Source organism: Gopherus flavomarginatus, chromosome 4 (assembly GCF_025201925.1).
Source record: "Gopherus flavomarginatus isolate rGopFla2 chromosome 4, rGopFla2.mat.asm, whole genome shotgun sequence".
Lineage (NCBI taxonomy): Eukaryota > Metazoa > Chordata > Testudines > Testudinidae > Gopherus > Gopherus flavomarginatus.
The window spans coordinates 174356827-174372936 of record NC_066620.1 but is presented as its reverse complement, the minus strand read 5'-3'; the positions used below and the strand labels follow the sequence as shown (position 1 = coordinate 174372936).

At 41.0% G+C, this 16110-nt stretch overlaps 2 protein-coding genes across 4 annotated transcripts in view; one reads left to right on the top strand and one right to left on the bottom strand.

Annotated features, from left to right (window-relative positions):
* The window catches only part of CSMD1 (CUB and Sushi multiple domains 1), a 1994958-nt gene that overhangs the window by 1417379 nt on the left and 561469 nt on the right, over nucleotides 1-16110 (bottom strand). The gene's annotated exons all lie outside the window — the stretch shown is intronic.
* Nucleotides 8214-10191, top strand: LOC127049729 (zinc finger and SCAN domain-containing protein 29-like). The gene is made up of 2 exons (XM_050950972.1): nucleotides 8214-8599; nucleotides 9591-10191. The coding sequence occupies exons 1-2, from the start codon at nucleotides 8221-8223 to the stop codon at nucleotides 10094-10096; spliced, it is 885 nt and encodes a 294-aa protein (XP_050806929.1). The 5' UTR covers nucleotides 8214-8220; the 3' UTR covers nucleotides 10097-10191.

Sequence of the window (16110 nt, the reverse complement as noted above, 5' to 3'; positions counted from 1 at the left end):
AGTGAATGGGTGAAGAGCAAGGGAAAAGGAGAAGGTGGATGGGACTAGATCTTCCTGCCCCATTTCCCAGAAGCCAGAGACATTCCTTCCTCACTGACATAAAACCCCAACAACTGCAATTGTAGCCAGTCCTAAATAAATATTGAGGAACCACCTGGAGTTATTCATGTACAGGGGTTCATGTACAGATTTTGCTCTCAGTAATAGTCTTGTGTCCCCCTGAGTTCACCAAACTCAGTGGCATTGTCTGAGTGGTAAGATTAGAACTTGACTCTCTGTACTTCGTAAAATATTCTTCAGTACTTCAAACACATGAACCAAACTATCAATGTTTACCTTCCACTCACCTTCCTGTCCACTCACCTAAATTATTAAACTTTCTCCATGTGATATCACCACCATCTCCTTTACAACCAAGGGTGACCCAGGAAGCCATTGAGACTTCACTGCATGCAGAAAAAATGCAAGGAGAGGAGACATGATGAGAAGAACTGGTTTACATTGAGCAGCACACAGTGTCGATTACCTAGAACTTTAGAGATGTGCAAAGCTAATCAGAAATGTATGTTTCCCTATAACAATGGCATATGTAAGATTAATCTTTAAAGTATGATTATCCACTAAAGACTAAATGTAAAATAGTTTATTTGTTATATTTTAGATGTCTAATATGTCAGTCCAGTAGAAATGAAACAGCACTTCAAATTTTTATAAAAATAAAAGCCTATTTATAAATGAATCATGTAAAAGACATTGAGTAAGTAATCTGCCTCCTTGACACTCAGAATTAGAAATGCCAATGCATGCAGCATAAAATCTTGAACTAGTTAATGATCAGGAAAGAGTACTAGCAAACCATTCATAGCAAGGAATAGTATCATCATATGTTAAGTAATACCTCAAATATACATGTACAAAATAAAAAAAAATACTCAATATGTGTCAATGCTTAAAATGCATAACCTGATAATTCTTGTCATTATTTACTATTTGTCTTACAAGTAATACCTAGAGTTGTCCATTGGGCTAGGCTCTGTACAAACAAAGTAAGGCGGCTATTCAGCAAGCTAATTAAATAAACCTAATTTGCTTAAAGTTAGACATCTGCTAAACTACTTTGCTGAGCCCAAATCTGTTCCTACTCTCAAAAAGCGTACAATTTAATTTCTGCTAATGTGTTCGTTTTACTTAAAGGCTTCCTGCATGATATAAACAAGCAATTTTCATCCTCTTGGTTACACAGGGAGAAGAATATTCCCAAACATTCAAGTGTATGAAACTCATTTGTAAAACACATGTAAATAGGATCAAATCCAATCCTTTGCATACACATAAGAACATTCTGGGTCAGACCAAGGGTCCATCCAGCCCAGCATTCTGTCTGCCGACAGTTGCCAATTAGTCTAAAAAGCATAGTGTGTAGCACACGGGGACACCAACTAGAAGAGAAAAAGAGAATGAGAGGAGGGCAACAGTGTGGCATACCAGTGTGAAAATGCTGTTAACACCTATATTGTAGCCTTCTGCATCACCTTCGTGGGAGAGTTTTACAGCTACTTCTCTGGCATGAAATATTGTTATTGTTGCATCTGTGTCAATAAGGGGAAATACCAGTTTGGGTATTGGCAAGTGAGATTATCTTTGAGGAAATTTGTGAATAGAACAATGACAATAGGACAATAACAGTATATTTCAACAGTACAATAAAATTAAATGATAACTTATAATTATTTCTATTAGGTTTTCTTTCATCATGAATAGCAACAAAAGTTTGTTTTAAACTGTACAGAAATACCTGCAGTACAAAAGAAACATTTATGGTGACATTTTTGGCCAAGTTCGAGTTGTGCTGAAAAGGTTCTACTTTTGCCCTTCGCACAATATATTTGATTTACTTATTTGCAAGAATATAAATGGCACGATGATTAAAACCACAGTTTCTCTCCTCGGTGACCCACATTTAATTATGGCTCATCTGGTTTTCAGCAACAGTGCCAGGAAAAAGGGCATGTTCAGCAAGCTGTTTCTAAGCAGTGCTCATATGGGGTATATTAGGGAACTTCATCAGCTTGATATGCTGATATATTGGCCTTCTTTTCTACCACCTGGGCTACTATTCAGTGTGTGCATTAGTAACTGCAGGCTTATCCTAATATCTACATCCTAATATTTATTGGGTTTATTATCAGTATAAGGCACCCCTACCCAAAGGGTTTTTTCTACAATGTTGATGACTGACTTGTCCAATCTGCCTTAAATTCAGCAAACTTATAATTTTTTTTAAGTGCAATCTAAAAGAAGCATGAAATGAATGACTACAACTCCAAAGAGATAGTACATCTGTGATCTTCAGACTCTTCACTGCTGGAGCTGCAGATGTCCATGTATGCTACCAAATTAATCTAATGGTGCATTCTTACATGGAGAATCATTCTGCTACAAAGTATTAAGTGGAGAGCACATTACAACAGCTCACTATTTCTTCACGTCTGACAATTGCATTCCAGTGTTTGCTTGCCTTTTTATTTGTTTTATAATTGCAATTAGAACCCCATTTATCCAACTCTCCATTATCCATTTCTCCATATTAACTGAACAACCAGCGCACACAGGTCCAGAAGCGGGAGATCTCTCCTGTGGCTGTTAGCACTGCAGCCTTGCACTTTCCCATTCTCCAGATTATCCAAATTTTTGATTATATGATCTGGTCCTGAACCCAATTAGATTGGATAAATGGGTTTCTGTTGTACAGAAAAAACAGAGTTTCCCAATTTAGCCACTCAGTTTTCATAATACACAGGAAAACAAAACATTGATTAGTTTGGATTTGTACATTAGTGAGAAAATCACAGATGCGCAGATACAAAAATCCACTTCCACAGATGAAAGTGGTGATGGTATAAGCAGGAAATAATCTAACAAGCTTCCATACTATCAGAAAAAAATACCTGCACTTCAGTAAGACATGGGTTTTGAAAGATAGTGGGATACATTATGCATGAGTAAAAGCTGAATATTAGACATTGGATTGAGCACATTTTATCTGTATTTTATAACAAAGTGTTTCAGCGGTAATACTGACTTTGGCATGATTCAGCAGAGGATATGTTGAACTGCAAACTTTATCAGTCTTTAAATTACACTGGATCTTTGGTGCAACAGTGTTTTTTGTTCAACAGTTTTGGATACTAAAAATGAAGCACTACTAAAGTCAATGGCAAATGAGGTGCCCTAGAATTCCTATGAATAAACATTCTTACTTGCATCTAGATTATGCAAATGTAATAATATTTTGAGATTTTAAAGTGCATTATATTTTGGCCTTTTTTTTAAATAAAATTTTGACAAGATTTTCAAACTTTTCAGAATTTGTCATTTAAAAATATTTTCTGTGGAATCTAAATAAAAAAGTGTTGACCATAGGCTGCTAGGAAATTTCTTTGTCTTTTACGTCTCTGCATTGCCAACACTATTTAGTATATTTAGTGGCAATAGTGTGATTTTATTTTTAAAATTGAAGGGTTTGCATTTTTTAAATTAAAAGATAATATTTTAAAATATTTGTGTTTCATTTTTTTAAAATTGCCTTAAAATTGTGCAAAAATTGTAGAAAACAAAATTGGACATTTATGAAAAATAATGAATGAAACATGGTTTTGAATTTGCGAGAATTTACATGATTTTTTCAAGTTTTTCACAAACCCTAATTTCTATTGTGCTTTCCAACTGAGAATCTTAAAGTGTTTTATAAAACATGAACTACACCAAATAACACCTTTTTGAAGAATAGTAGTATTAGGTCTGTATTGCAGATGGTGAAACTGCATTGAAAATACAGCACTCCTTATAGGGCAAGCCCCAATTTTAGATCCCTCTAAGCAAAATTCCATGGTGCAATTCACTGAAGGCAACAAAATAAAGTGTGCATTTAGTATTTATGTCAATTGGCTAGGAACCGTATGGATCATGAAATCTTATTAGGAAACAGGTGTTACAGCATCTGCAACTCAGTGGGCCGGTGAGTGCACCCTCATGAGGTATGCCTAAAGTAATTTTGAAAGGTATGACTCTATTTTCTGATGCCTAAACATAAACTAAATATAGCTGCTAAAACTACAGAAGGGGTAAAATATAGTAAAGGAGAACATGTTATAATGACCTTTGCAAAGAACATAGTTATACTCTCATTTGGAAGAGTGCTTTGTTCAGCTTTCCTTCAGGATGATTTCGTTTTAAATTTTTGGCAGAAAGGTTGTGGTGTGTGGTTTTGTTTATTTGTTAAGAAACAAACAAAAAAAGGTCCAGAGAAATTGATCAAGGGTAGAGGTATTCCACTGATATGTGGACAGTCCCATATACTTGCACAAAGTCATTACAGGGTTGAGGGCCTAGCTTGTACACTGTTTGGCACAGAGACTGCATTCCTCTCTGTTTGGAAACCATCACATTTTTTTCCCTGCTACTGCAGTATGATTATTATTGCGAATAATAGTGAGATGAGGATAGATTGTAATATAGTGGCTGGAGCATATTGTTTAGGGTATGCATAGAAGATATCCCAGTAATGGCTGCACGGAAAGGGAGTGCTGCCTCCAAGGCAATGCTCTTCTCCCTCCCCCCCATTTTTGTAACTGTGTGGAGTTCCAAATGGTCAGAAGCGCATGGAGTTTTGTGGGAAGGACAGGGACTTACAATGAGTGACTTTCCTCACTACTGTCTCCTGTAGGCTGGCTGGCTTTTGGTGCAAAAAGTCAGGCAGGTGTTAATTCAGTTTGGAGCTGTTGGTGCTAAACAAATTATAAAGAAACCATGAGAATAATGCTCAGCCAAAGGAGACTGACAACCCATCAGTGCAAGTTTCAGTAAAAATACTGATAAGCATTCAACTACAGGTCCTATTGAGCTAAAAAGCATTCTGAGCTAAATTCAGCCCTGAGTTATCCAAGCACAATACCAGCAAAATCAACAGAGTGGCATGGGTATAAGGCAGGGAATTGTCCATGATTTTTTCTGCTTTTTAAAAACCTGTAGTTTTCGATCCAAAAAAAGTTTTGACGGAAAATATTTGTCCAACCCTTTTAATGAGCTTTAGTGCCTTTTAGCAGTAGCTGATGCTAGAACCAGTGATACCTTGTCAAGAAATTGTCTCAAAACTGAGTATGTGCTGAGATGCGGAAGGTTTATTTTTCCCAGGGTTGCCTGTGGCAGGGGAGCAAGTGGGGCAATTTGTGCCAGGCCCAGCAGGGGCCCCCATGAGAGTATAGTATTGTATAGTATTGCAATTTTTTTTATTGAAGGGGCCCCCAGAATTGCTTTGCCCCAAGCCCCCTGAATCCTCTGGGTGGCCCTGATAAATGGTAAAAAAACCCAAACCAAGCTAAATATTAAAAAAGTTGCATGTAGGAGAAGACAAATTGAATGGGCTAATGAGTAGATAAACAATTTTAAGCACTGAAAAAGAGCCACAATTAGTACTTTAAAAACATGTCCAATTTGTCTTCACTATTCTCAGGTAAGGAAATGAGATGTATTTCTTTTCTTAATGAATTCCTCCAAAAAGTTACAGTGCATGTAGCAGCTAGTATTTTGTCATTGGAAACGGGGGGGAGGGGGGAATGTGGAAGAAAGAGGAGGGGAACAAAAAAACAACAATTTTTAATCAAAAACGTAAAAAGCCAATTTTTATTGTAACTCTTCTGCCCCTCTGAGTTGGCAGCAACCAGTGCCGGGTTCAGTATCCAGGGGTTCCGTTTCAATAACGCAAATGCAAAACCGGCTCAAGCCCCCACCCAGTGACCTGGGACAATTACATACCATCCCCCCAGTGCCTCTAGGAGGCAATACTTCCCCTCTCGCAAGCACAGACTCTGAGTGTAGCAAAGTCCCTTTAATAAAGGAGGGAAACAATGTGGCATCATATTGGGGAAACACCACAAACACGATTCATAACATAAACCATGAGCAAAAGACCCACCAAGTAAGTTTTGGCAATGTCATTTTCCCCTTAGGGTCTTAAGTCCAATTACCCGAAAGTCCAACAACCCAAAAGTCTCTGTCTCTGGTCAGTGCCACCTCAGATTTCAAAAGTTTATCTGCAGAGTTTTACCCCTCCCGCCCCAATAACAAAGAAATTGGGGATCCCAGAGCTGTCAAAATAACCATCCCAGGCTGCCGTGGTCTATGCTAGGTGGGGTGGGTGTGCCAATGCAAATACCTGAAATTCCTTTCCACACTCCCCATAATTCACCACTAGATGTCAGGGTGGAGCTCATTCTGACTCTGCTTACATTATTAAACAATGTCATTTTCCATTAAAAATCTTTGATTAACAATGTTAACTAGCCTCTACTTTTTAAGCTAAAATGTATAGATTTAATAAATCTTTAAACGTCTGAGTTTTGTTTGATATTATTCCCAATTCTAGTCTTGTTTCAGACACATTGCTATTTTGTTTATTTAATCGCATTTGTTTATAAAATAAAAATAATGAATGAATTCAATATCTAATAACAAGAAGTCAAAATAAACATGCTCTGAAAATTAATTATGTTCAGTAGGAAAGTACTGTACTTATACCTAATGAAAGTGACATTCTGGTTATCGAATGGAAGTGGGGGGAAAAGAACCTCAATAATGCATGGACTTTTATTGTGTGAGTGAACAAAAGTGATGTAAAGCAAAGAAATAAAAAATAACCCACAAAACAAAGGAGGTAAACCTTTTAATAAGTGGATTTTTACTGAGAAATCCATCAGTTCAAGTCAGTAGATTGTTTGGACAGTGCCACAACTGTGGACACTTTCAGTTGACTAGATTAAATGTCCTGGAAACCCAAAACGGCTTAGCCAGTTAACCAAGAATCTATTTTTCCCATCCCTTTTCTTCCCTTCTCATCCCAGATTCTCTTACTGATTGCTCTTAATGTGTTGGTGTTTTGTTCTTGTTCACATTGCCCATTCAGGAATGCACCAAGATCCACTTTTTAAAAATCTTTTAAAAATAACCTATCTTTAACCTTATCTCCATTACAAGGCATATTGTAAGCTACAATAGAACCTCAGAGTTACAAACACCTTGGGAATGTAGGTTGTTTGTAACTCTGAAATATTTGTCACTTTGAACAAAACTTTATGGTTGTTCTTTCAAAAATTTACAACTGAACATTGACTTAATACAGATTGGAAACTTTACTAAGCAGAAGAAAAATGCTGCTTTCCCTTTATTTTTCAGTAGCTTACATTTAACACAATACTGTGAAGTATTTGCCCCTTTTTTTTGGTCTCTGCTGCTGTCTGATCACGTACTTCTGGTTCCAAATGAGGTGTGTCGTCAGTTCATAACTCTGGTGTTTGTAACTTGGAGGTTCAACTGTAATTAACTTCCTTTCCCTTTTTGTCACAAAACATACAGGTATTTCTGCATGGAGAAGTTTAACCTTTCCTCACTGGAGATAATCTTCAATATGAGAGAGAAGAATGCTATAAAAATTTCTTAACATTGCTTTATTCCAAGAAATCAGGATGTACGTCTGCAAGCAGTGAGGGACTGAATTAACAAGAAATTATTTTTTAAAAACATTCTTTCCTTAAAAGCTACTATACAATGGATTTTTTTTCTTTTTTCTTTTTTTTTGGTGCTAATAGTTATCTTTTTAAGCTGTTCTCTAAACCTGGTTTTATCTGAGGGCTTGTCTACATCAGAAAGTTGCAGCGCTGGTGAGGGAGTTACAGCGCTGCAACTTTGAAGGTGTACACATCTGCAGGGCATCACCAGCGCTGCAACTCCCTGTTTGCAGCGCTGGCCGTACTCCCGTTTTGTCTCGGGTGTAGAGGATCCAGCGCTGGTGATCCAGCGCTGGTAATGCAATGTAGACACTTACCAGCGCTTTTCTTGACCTCCGTGGAATAAGCAGGTATCCCAGCATACCTGAGGATACCTCTCTGGTAATCAAGAAAACTCCTCTGCCCTGTGCTCACCTGACCCCTCCTTTAAATCCCCCGGGAAATTTAAAAAATCACCTTCCTGTTTGCTCAGTCAGGCGTGGAGTGCAATTAATCAATCAATCATTCAGCGACCATGCCTCCACGCAACAAACGAGCCCCAGCATGGACCAATGCAGAGCTGCAGGATCTAATTAGTGTGTGGGGAGATGAGGCTGTTCAAACACAGCTGCGCTCCAGAAGGAGAAACTATGATACCTATAGTCAGATATCGCAGTCCATGCTGAGAAGGGGCCACGAACGGGACGCCTTGCAATGCAGAGTAAAAATTAAGGAGATGAGGAGTGCATACTGCAAAGCCCGTGAGGGAAACCGACGCTCAGGAGCAGCCCCCACAACCTGCAGGTTTTACAAGGAGCTGGATGCCATACTTGGGTGTGACCCCACCGTGAATCCTAGGAGCACGATGGAGAGTTCAGAGCAGGGAGAAGTGGGGGATGGTGTAGAGGATGAATACAGTGATGCTACTGGCGTTGAGGGGGACACCCCAGAGTCTCAGGACACAGGCAGCCAGGAGCTCTTCTCCAGCCCTGAGGAGACTAGCCAGTCACAGCAGCTGGAAGCGGACGTTGATGAGGAAGCTGAGGATCGTGCTCGTGGTAAGTAGATTGCAATGCTCTGTCCGTCCCCCACCCCCCCTTCCAAGCGGGAACCGTGTCCTGCGGGGTGCTTCTTCCTCACCGATCCCCCCTTCCAAGTGTGAAACCTGCCCTGCGGTGTGCTCTGTCCGTCCCCCACCCCCCCTTCCAAGCGGGAACCGTGTCCTGCGGGGTGCTTCTTCCTCACCGATCCCCCCTTCCAAGCGTGAAACCTGCCCTGCGGTGTGCTCTGTCCGTCCCCCACCCCCCCTTCCAAGCGGGAAACCTGCCCTGCGGTGTGCTTCTTCCTCACCGATCCCCCCTTCCAAGCGTGAAACCTGCCCTGCGGTGTGCTCTGTCCGTCCCCCACCCCCCCTTCCAAGCGGGAACCGTGTCCTGCGGGGTGCTTCTTCCTCACCGATCCCCCCTTCCAAGCGTGAAACCTGCCCTGCGGTGTGCTCTGTCCGTCCCCCACCCCCCCTTCCAAGCGGGAAACCTGCCCTGCGGTGTGCTCTGTCCGTCCCCCACCCCCCCTTCCAAGCGGGAAACCTGCCCTGCGGTGTGCTCTGTCCGTCCCCCACCCCCCCTTCCAAGCGGGAACCGTGTCCTGCGGGGTGCTTCTTCCTCACCGATCCCCCCTTCCAAGCGTGAAACCTGCCCTGCGGTGTGCTCTGTCCGTCCCCCACCCCCCCTTCCAAGTGGGAAACCTGCCCTGCGGTGTGCTCTGTCCGTCCCCCACCCCCCCTTCCAAGCGGGAACCGTGTCCTGCGGGGTGCTTCTTCCTCACCGATCCCCCCTTCCAAGCAGGAACCAAGGCATCCCACTAACATGGGAGAATTTTAAGCAAAAGTACTCACCCCATTGCTAGACATGTCTTAGCTTTCTTGAACTCTACAGTGTTATGTGAGGTATGTGAGAGGGATGCTACCTACAGTTTCCAATGTCCTTCAAAAGTTGATAATAAACAATGATGCCCCTGTGTATTACATGTCTCTATCTCTATTTTTTCTAGACAACTCGAGTAATGCGGCTGTGTCACCGGCCTCACGTAGATTGCAGAATTTGAGGCGCAATCCTAGGAAATCAAAAGAGGAGCTGATCAAGACCGTTCTGAACCACTACAACAGGGAAAGTAGGAAGACTGAGGAGTGGAGAAAAAGTGTACAGGAATGGAGGCTGACTGAAAGCAGGAGACAGGAATTGTCTGCCAAAAGAATAGCCAGGCAGATGATGAGACTCCTGTCTCGCCAAACCAAGTCTTTTGAGTCTCTTGTAGCCATGCAGGCAAATATATACCGTGATAACCCACAGGCTTCCAAAAGCAATGTTCCTTGTCCCCCTGTGTATCCTCAAAATAGCTTTATGCAGCACCCAGTTCCTTATTATCATCAGCTGCCCCCAACACCTATAACATCACCTAGTAACCAAGATATGTTTAATTCTTACCCAGTGCACTCCACCCCCATCATTCTGCAGCAAAGTAATGGTGAGTTGCATCAGACGGTTACAATTGAGTAAAATAGGAAATAGTAAAACCTCTGAATGTACTGTGAACCACCCATACCCCCTTACCTGTTTTTTACTGTATGACAAATAAAAGGTTTTGGTTTGTATTTCTTTCCATATGTTTTATTGGTGATAGAAATGGCTAATTATACACAGCAAGGTAAAGCAAAGCACAACACATGCACCAAACATTACTGCTGGCTCTCAGCATCAAATTGCTCCCTTATAGCATCCCTAATCCTTGAAGCCCTTTCCTGGGCCTCCCTATTAGCCCTGCTCTCTGGCTGAGCAAACTCATTCTCCAAACGTATAACCTCGGAGGTCCATTCCTCACTGAACCTTTCACCCTTCCCTTCACAAATATTATGGAGGGTGCAGCACGCGGATATAACTGCGGTAATGCTGCTTTCCATCAAATCTAGCTTCCCGAACAGACTGCGCCAGCGAGCTTTCAAACGGCCAAAAGCACGCTCCACAGTCATTCTACAGCGGCTCAACCTGTAGTTGAAACGTTCCTTGCTCCTGTCAAGCTTCCCAGTATATGGTTTCATGAGCCATGGCATTAATGGGTAAGCGGGGTCTCCCAGAATCACGATGGGCATTTCCACGTCCCCTACTGTTATATTGTGATCTGGGAAAAAGGTCCCGGCCCTAAGCCTCCTGAACAGGGCACTGTTCCTAAATATGCGTGCATCGTGCACCTTTCCAGGCCATCCAGAGTAAATGTCAGTGAAATGCCCACGGTGATCCACAAGCGCTTGCAGAACCACAGAGAAGTACCCCTTGCGATTAATATACTCCGATGCCAGGTGGGGTGGAGAGATAATAGGAATATGCGTCCCATCTACTGCCCCTCCACAGTTAGGGAAGCCCATTTCTGCAAAGCCATCTAAAATGTCCTGCACGTTACCAAGAGTCACGGTTCTTCTTGTCAGTGTTCGATTAATGGCCCTGCAAACTTGCATCAGCACCATTCCAACGGTGGACTTTCCCACTCCGAACTGGTTCGCCACAGATCGGAAACAGTCTGGAGTTGCCAGCTTCCAGATTGCAATAGCCACCCGCTTCTCCACAGAAAGGGCATCTCTAAATCTCGTGTTCATGCGCCGCAGGTTGGGGGCGAGATCATCACAAAGTCCCATGAAAGTGGCTTTCCTCATACGAAAGTTCTGCAGCCACTGCTCGTCATCCCATGATTGCAGGACGATGTGATCCCACCACTCAGTGCTGGTTTCCCGAGCCGAAACGCGCCGGTCCACGGAGCAGAGCACGTCTGTTATTGCCACTAGCATTGTACTGTCTGCATATTGATGCGATTCAGTACCATCGTCCGACTTCTCAATGTCAGTCACACGCACATTTAGCAGCCTAAGGATTAGATCCACAGTAAGGCGAGATGTGCTGGCAATAGTCATTAGTAAGGTATTCAGTACCTGAGGATCCATTCTTGAAAGATAATGCAGAAAAAACCGCTTTAGAGTCACAATGCTGCCACAGTGCTCCGCATGTGTACCAAAGCAACGCTGGCCGTTGGAACAGGAACAGGAAGCAGAAGGACAATCACACTTCCTTCCCCTTCCCATAAGCCCCAGCGCCGCTGTGGGACGAGGTGCCCTGTGGGATAGCCGCCCACAATGCATCACTCCCAACAGCGCTGCAGTGTGGCCACATCTAACAGCACTTACAGCGCTGCTAGCAGTAAGTGTGGACACTCTGCAGCGCTGGCCCTATACAGCTGTCCTAATACAGCTATAACAACCAGCGCTGCAAAGTTTTAGATGTAGACATGGCCTGAGTGCTGTTCTCTAAACCTGGTTTTATCTGAGTTTGTTGGGATTTTTTTTTCAACTAGGTTTTTTTTTCAGCTAGGTTTAATCTGGCAAAACCATTACTCAACTGTTTTTCTCAATATGTGCAGTGTTGATCCCCATTTGAGGGTGGCTATTTTGCAACTTTTGCTTCTTAAGCAGAAAGATATTGTAAGTGCTAATTAAAGCCTTTTATACACATTGATCAGAATTCTTTACTCATTTTCTCCAAAATCCTAAAGGCAAAAGATTATTCTCAACTGTGGATTACTGTTTTCACTAGGAAATACTTATTCTTATTTCATAGTCAATTAGCTTCCTTGAACAATCAATTCACATACTGAATTACTGTGGTCAAAAATTAGATAGGTTTTTACTAACAGTTTTAAGAAATCTTATTGAAGCACAAAAACCCAAAACAAAGTTTTAGATCTGGAAATTCCCATCTAACATAAGACCTCAGGCAGAGACATATAAAGTGATGATATTCTGGAACGACTGCATTAAAACTGTTTACATTTAGAGTAGTGTTGTTGTTTTTTCTTATGACCCTCTTCACAGCAGTAATGAACTGTGTGATTAAATCCATTTTGCACTTTAAAGAAACATTTTCTATAAACATCTATTATGTTTGTCACTGTTCAGAACTCCAAACAATTACTTGGAATGAGCACCACTGCATGATCTGCAAGTTTTACAAATAATTTAAAGTAATTATGGTTTTATATATATATGAAACTAGATATAAACACTCATTTTTCAGACTGATCACATAATAGTGCTAAAAATGTCCATGAAAACAAAGGGGATGGACCACTGACACATTCTGAGGTGCCCTTTTTGTGCTGCGCACTGCTTACTGCCATAGGTGTAATGTAAGGAGACACAGGGAACATCACTCCCCAATTTCTGCAGGGGCAGGAAGGTCATCAATATGTTTCTATCAGTCCCACATAACCTTCAAACCCCATTGAGTATGGGGAAGGAGACAGCTGAAGAAGAAGTCCAAAACTGCTGCTTCATGCAGCTTAGCACTTTCCCCATCTCCCAAGACAATCATCTCTTCAGCTGGTCCACTGGGCAGGAAGGAGGAAGCTGTAATTGCATACTCATGGCAATAAGGAGCTGCTCTCTCATTTTGCTGGACAGGCAGGAAGTTGCTCTCTGGAGCTGGCTCAGCTCCTTCCCAGCCTGATTTTCCCTCCCGTCCTCCAAACTAAACATTTTTTTTAATGATTTTGACATACTGAAGGTTGTGAGTCTGGATCAACAGCAGCATGTTGTCTTAAGTAGATGTCTGAACACGAGACAGTAGCAGCACGTATACCAGTTCTGGCCTTTGATTTTTATGGCTCTGTGTGTGTGTGGACGTGGTTGGGGACTGAGGTTTCCAGTAATCATAGTTGATGTTTGAGCTGTGGACACACCAGTATACGTGTCTATATATCAAAGCATTTTTAAATCCACCATTTGTCTTGTCCTAGTTGTCCAGTCAGAATGGTCTCCTTTGTAATTTCTTTGTCATCTGTAACAAAGACTCCTATTAAGTGATTACCCTTAGATGAGGAATAAACACTTGGAATGAAATAACAGAGTCAAAGGATCTTATGTCAGGAACAGTAACTAGCACTTGGATGCTGTGAGGCAACTCTCAATTCCAATTTCTGACATCTGCATTTCAAAACTGAGGGGGAAGTTTGGCCCCAGTGAGAAAGCTTGGGAAATATGCCTGTGTCCAGTTATGAATTCCATTTGTATTTATGGATGCTATTTGTAATTGCAACTGTAATTGTAGATAAGATCATCCACTTTGTAGCAGTAATTTGACACATACTCTAATTTGATTGAGTCTAGAAAGCTGTGACATAACAATCAGAGACCATTTCCCCGCTTGACAAATGGGGTTTCTGCTGTTAGGGCCTTTGACTTTCAATGGACTCTACACAGAAACCTGTCAAAGCGGAGGAAGATTGAATCCCCCTACCACTGGTCTGAGCACATGGCTGGGAGATCTGCAGTTTCTCCATCTGACCAAAGAGGTGCAGAATCTGTTTTAAAAATGAATGCTTTTCTATGTAAGATAAGGCATTTAATCTCCAGAAACAAATTGGAATTGGAAAGATTGGAGGAAGAAGGAGGAAGACTGGAGGACTTTGCTTCTCTTCTCTAAAGAGTTGGACCAAACCTATGGGCTCACAAAAGGGGATGGGATCAGACTGAGGGGATCTTGTTGTTTTCCAATAAATCTATAACTCTCTTGTTCTTTTAAAGAGGAAAGTGTGTGTGTTTAAAAAATTCCTTTGCTAAACCTGAGTTTCCTGGCTTTTGTTGTATGTTGTCCCTGAAGGGTTAATTAGCAACCAGAGCCACACAAATCAGGTGGTCTCTGGGGGGGAATGTGTCTAAGAAACCAGGGTGCTCAGGAGTCCTGAAGCAATGGTTCTAGTATCTAGGTGGCCAGACTGTGGGGTCCTACTGCCCAAGAGGGTGTTAGATGCAGAATCTGCTTCTGGGGAGTGTGCTTGAGCAACCCAGAGCTAGTCACTACCCAGATCCTGGAAGCTTTGTCAGATTCAGTGGTGACATCCACTCATAACAGATTGATGTCTAGGTTGAGCGTGGGACTAGACCAAGCTGTGTTGTCTAGTTATTACTTTGGGCTCGTACAGCTGAATATTTATGCAAAATACTGCAAAGATTTCAGAATAGTGTATCCTGTCTATGCCACATTATATATCATATACAGTATGTCACTCTATCTAGGCATATCAGCTAAAATAATATAGAATTAATATTAGCTTAGAATGTTCAGATTTAGATTAAATTAAGATTCCATTTACAAGTGGCTTATAAAGGGTTCATACATGATTAGTAGATGTTATGAGTATGTTATAAATATGAACAGGATGTGTTATCGATAGTTATGAGCATATCAGAAGGTGTTATACAAGGTTATAAGCAATCTACTGACTAGCTGGACTCTATAATAGTGGAAAACAACTGATCATTAAAACATCAATAATTTATTAACCACTATAAATCATACAAAACGTAGCCAAATTTTCTAGCTTCTAATGCTTGATCTCATCCTTAACCATTTAGTTTCCTCCAGTCATGCACAGAATTCCCATTGGCATCAACTGGAGGCATGCTTGTGGAATGAACAAAGTACCATAATATAGTTCATACTATCGTTTTAATGAAACTATTTTAGATGGAATACCCTCTTAATTCACAAAAGAATAAGAATGTTATATTGCTCCCTGAAACTTAATGAAGACAAATCTACACACACAGTTCTTTCTGAAGAGTAACTATAGACTTTCTGGAAGGAATTCTTTAGTGTATAAAATATACTGAATTATACATATAGGGTTTAATTCTGCCTCACTTGAAGTCAATGGCAAAACCCCTAATTACTTCAGTGGGATTAGAGTTTCATTTTTCATGGCTTTGAATAGTAATAAAACATAATGATACAAATAAAAAATGGACAATCATCATACAAGTCTTGGACATTTCAGTTCTGTTTCCTCGGCTAATGCTTTCCCCATTCATAACTGTAAGCACAGACTCCTAAAACAGCAAAATGACATAGTGGTTGAATAGACGTCAATCATAAAAGCAGAGATTAAATGCTAGAGACAATTAACATTATATACTACACAAATAAGTTATCTACTCTGGTCTTATTTCATTCTATTTAATTGGTGTTTGGGGGAAAGGGTTGGGAAGGTTTTTTTTGTTTGTTTTGTCATTTGCTGTTTTTATCTGTTAGATTATGTGGAGGACACACACCCAGTGGTTTCTGCTTCTGTGTAATTCAGAGGATCGATTGGGCCACTTGGTCAACTAACCTTGCATAATTACAATGATTCACTGCTTGTTAGTAATATCATTTCCTTCTGTCACATTTATAATTTTGCCAAGATTATGCTGTCCTAGTATTCTGTGCAGGATATCTGAATCATGATTTTGTTACTTCAAAAACAAAACAAAACAAAACACACACACCTCCATCACTCTTTGCTGGCCTGTGTCCACAATTGACTTCAGAATTTGATTACTTACTAAGGACAAATCTGTCTCCACCATCAAAATGGAGTGGGCCACATTTTTCCCTGGGATACATCTCTCTCTTCATTGTGCAGGTTTTTGATTGTTTAAAAGATCTATAACATTGCCTACATCTAGTTGCTGTGTTATTGGTATTATCTA

What these genes read in the sequence shown, in the direction of transcription:
- LOC127049729 (XM_050950972.1), top strand. Translation starts at nt 8,221, where the DNA reads ATGCTGAGAAGGGGCCACGAACGGGACGCCTTGCAATGCAGAGTAAAA. An exon ending in AGCTGAGGATCGTGCTCGTG is followed by an intron (nt 8,600 to 9,590) that starts GTAAGTAGATTG and finishes TATTTTTTCTAG; the next exon opens with ACAACTCGAGTAATGCGGCT.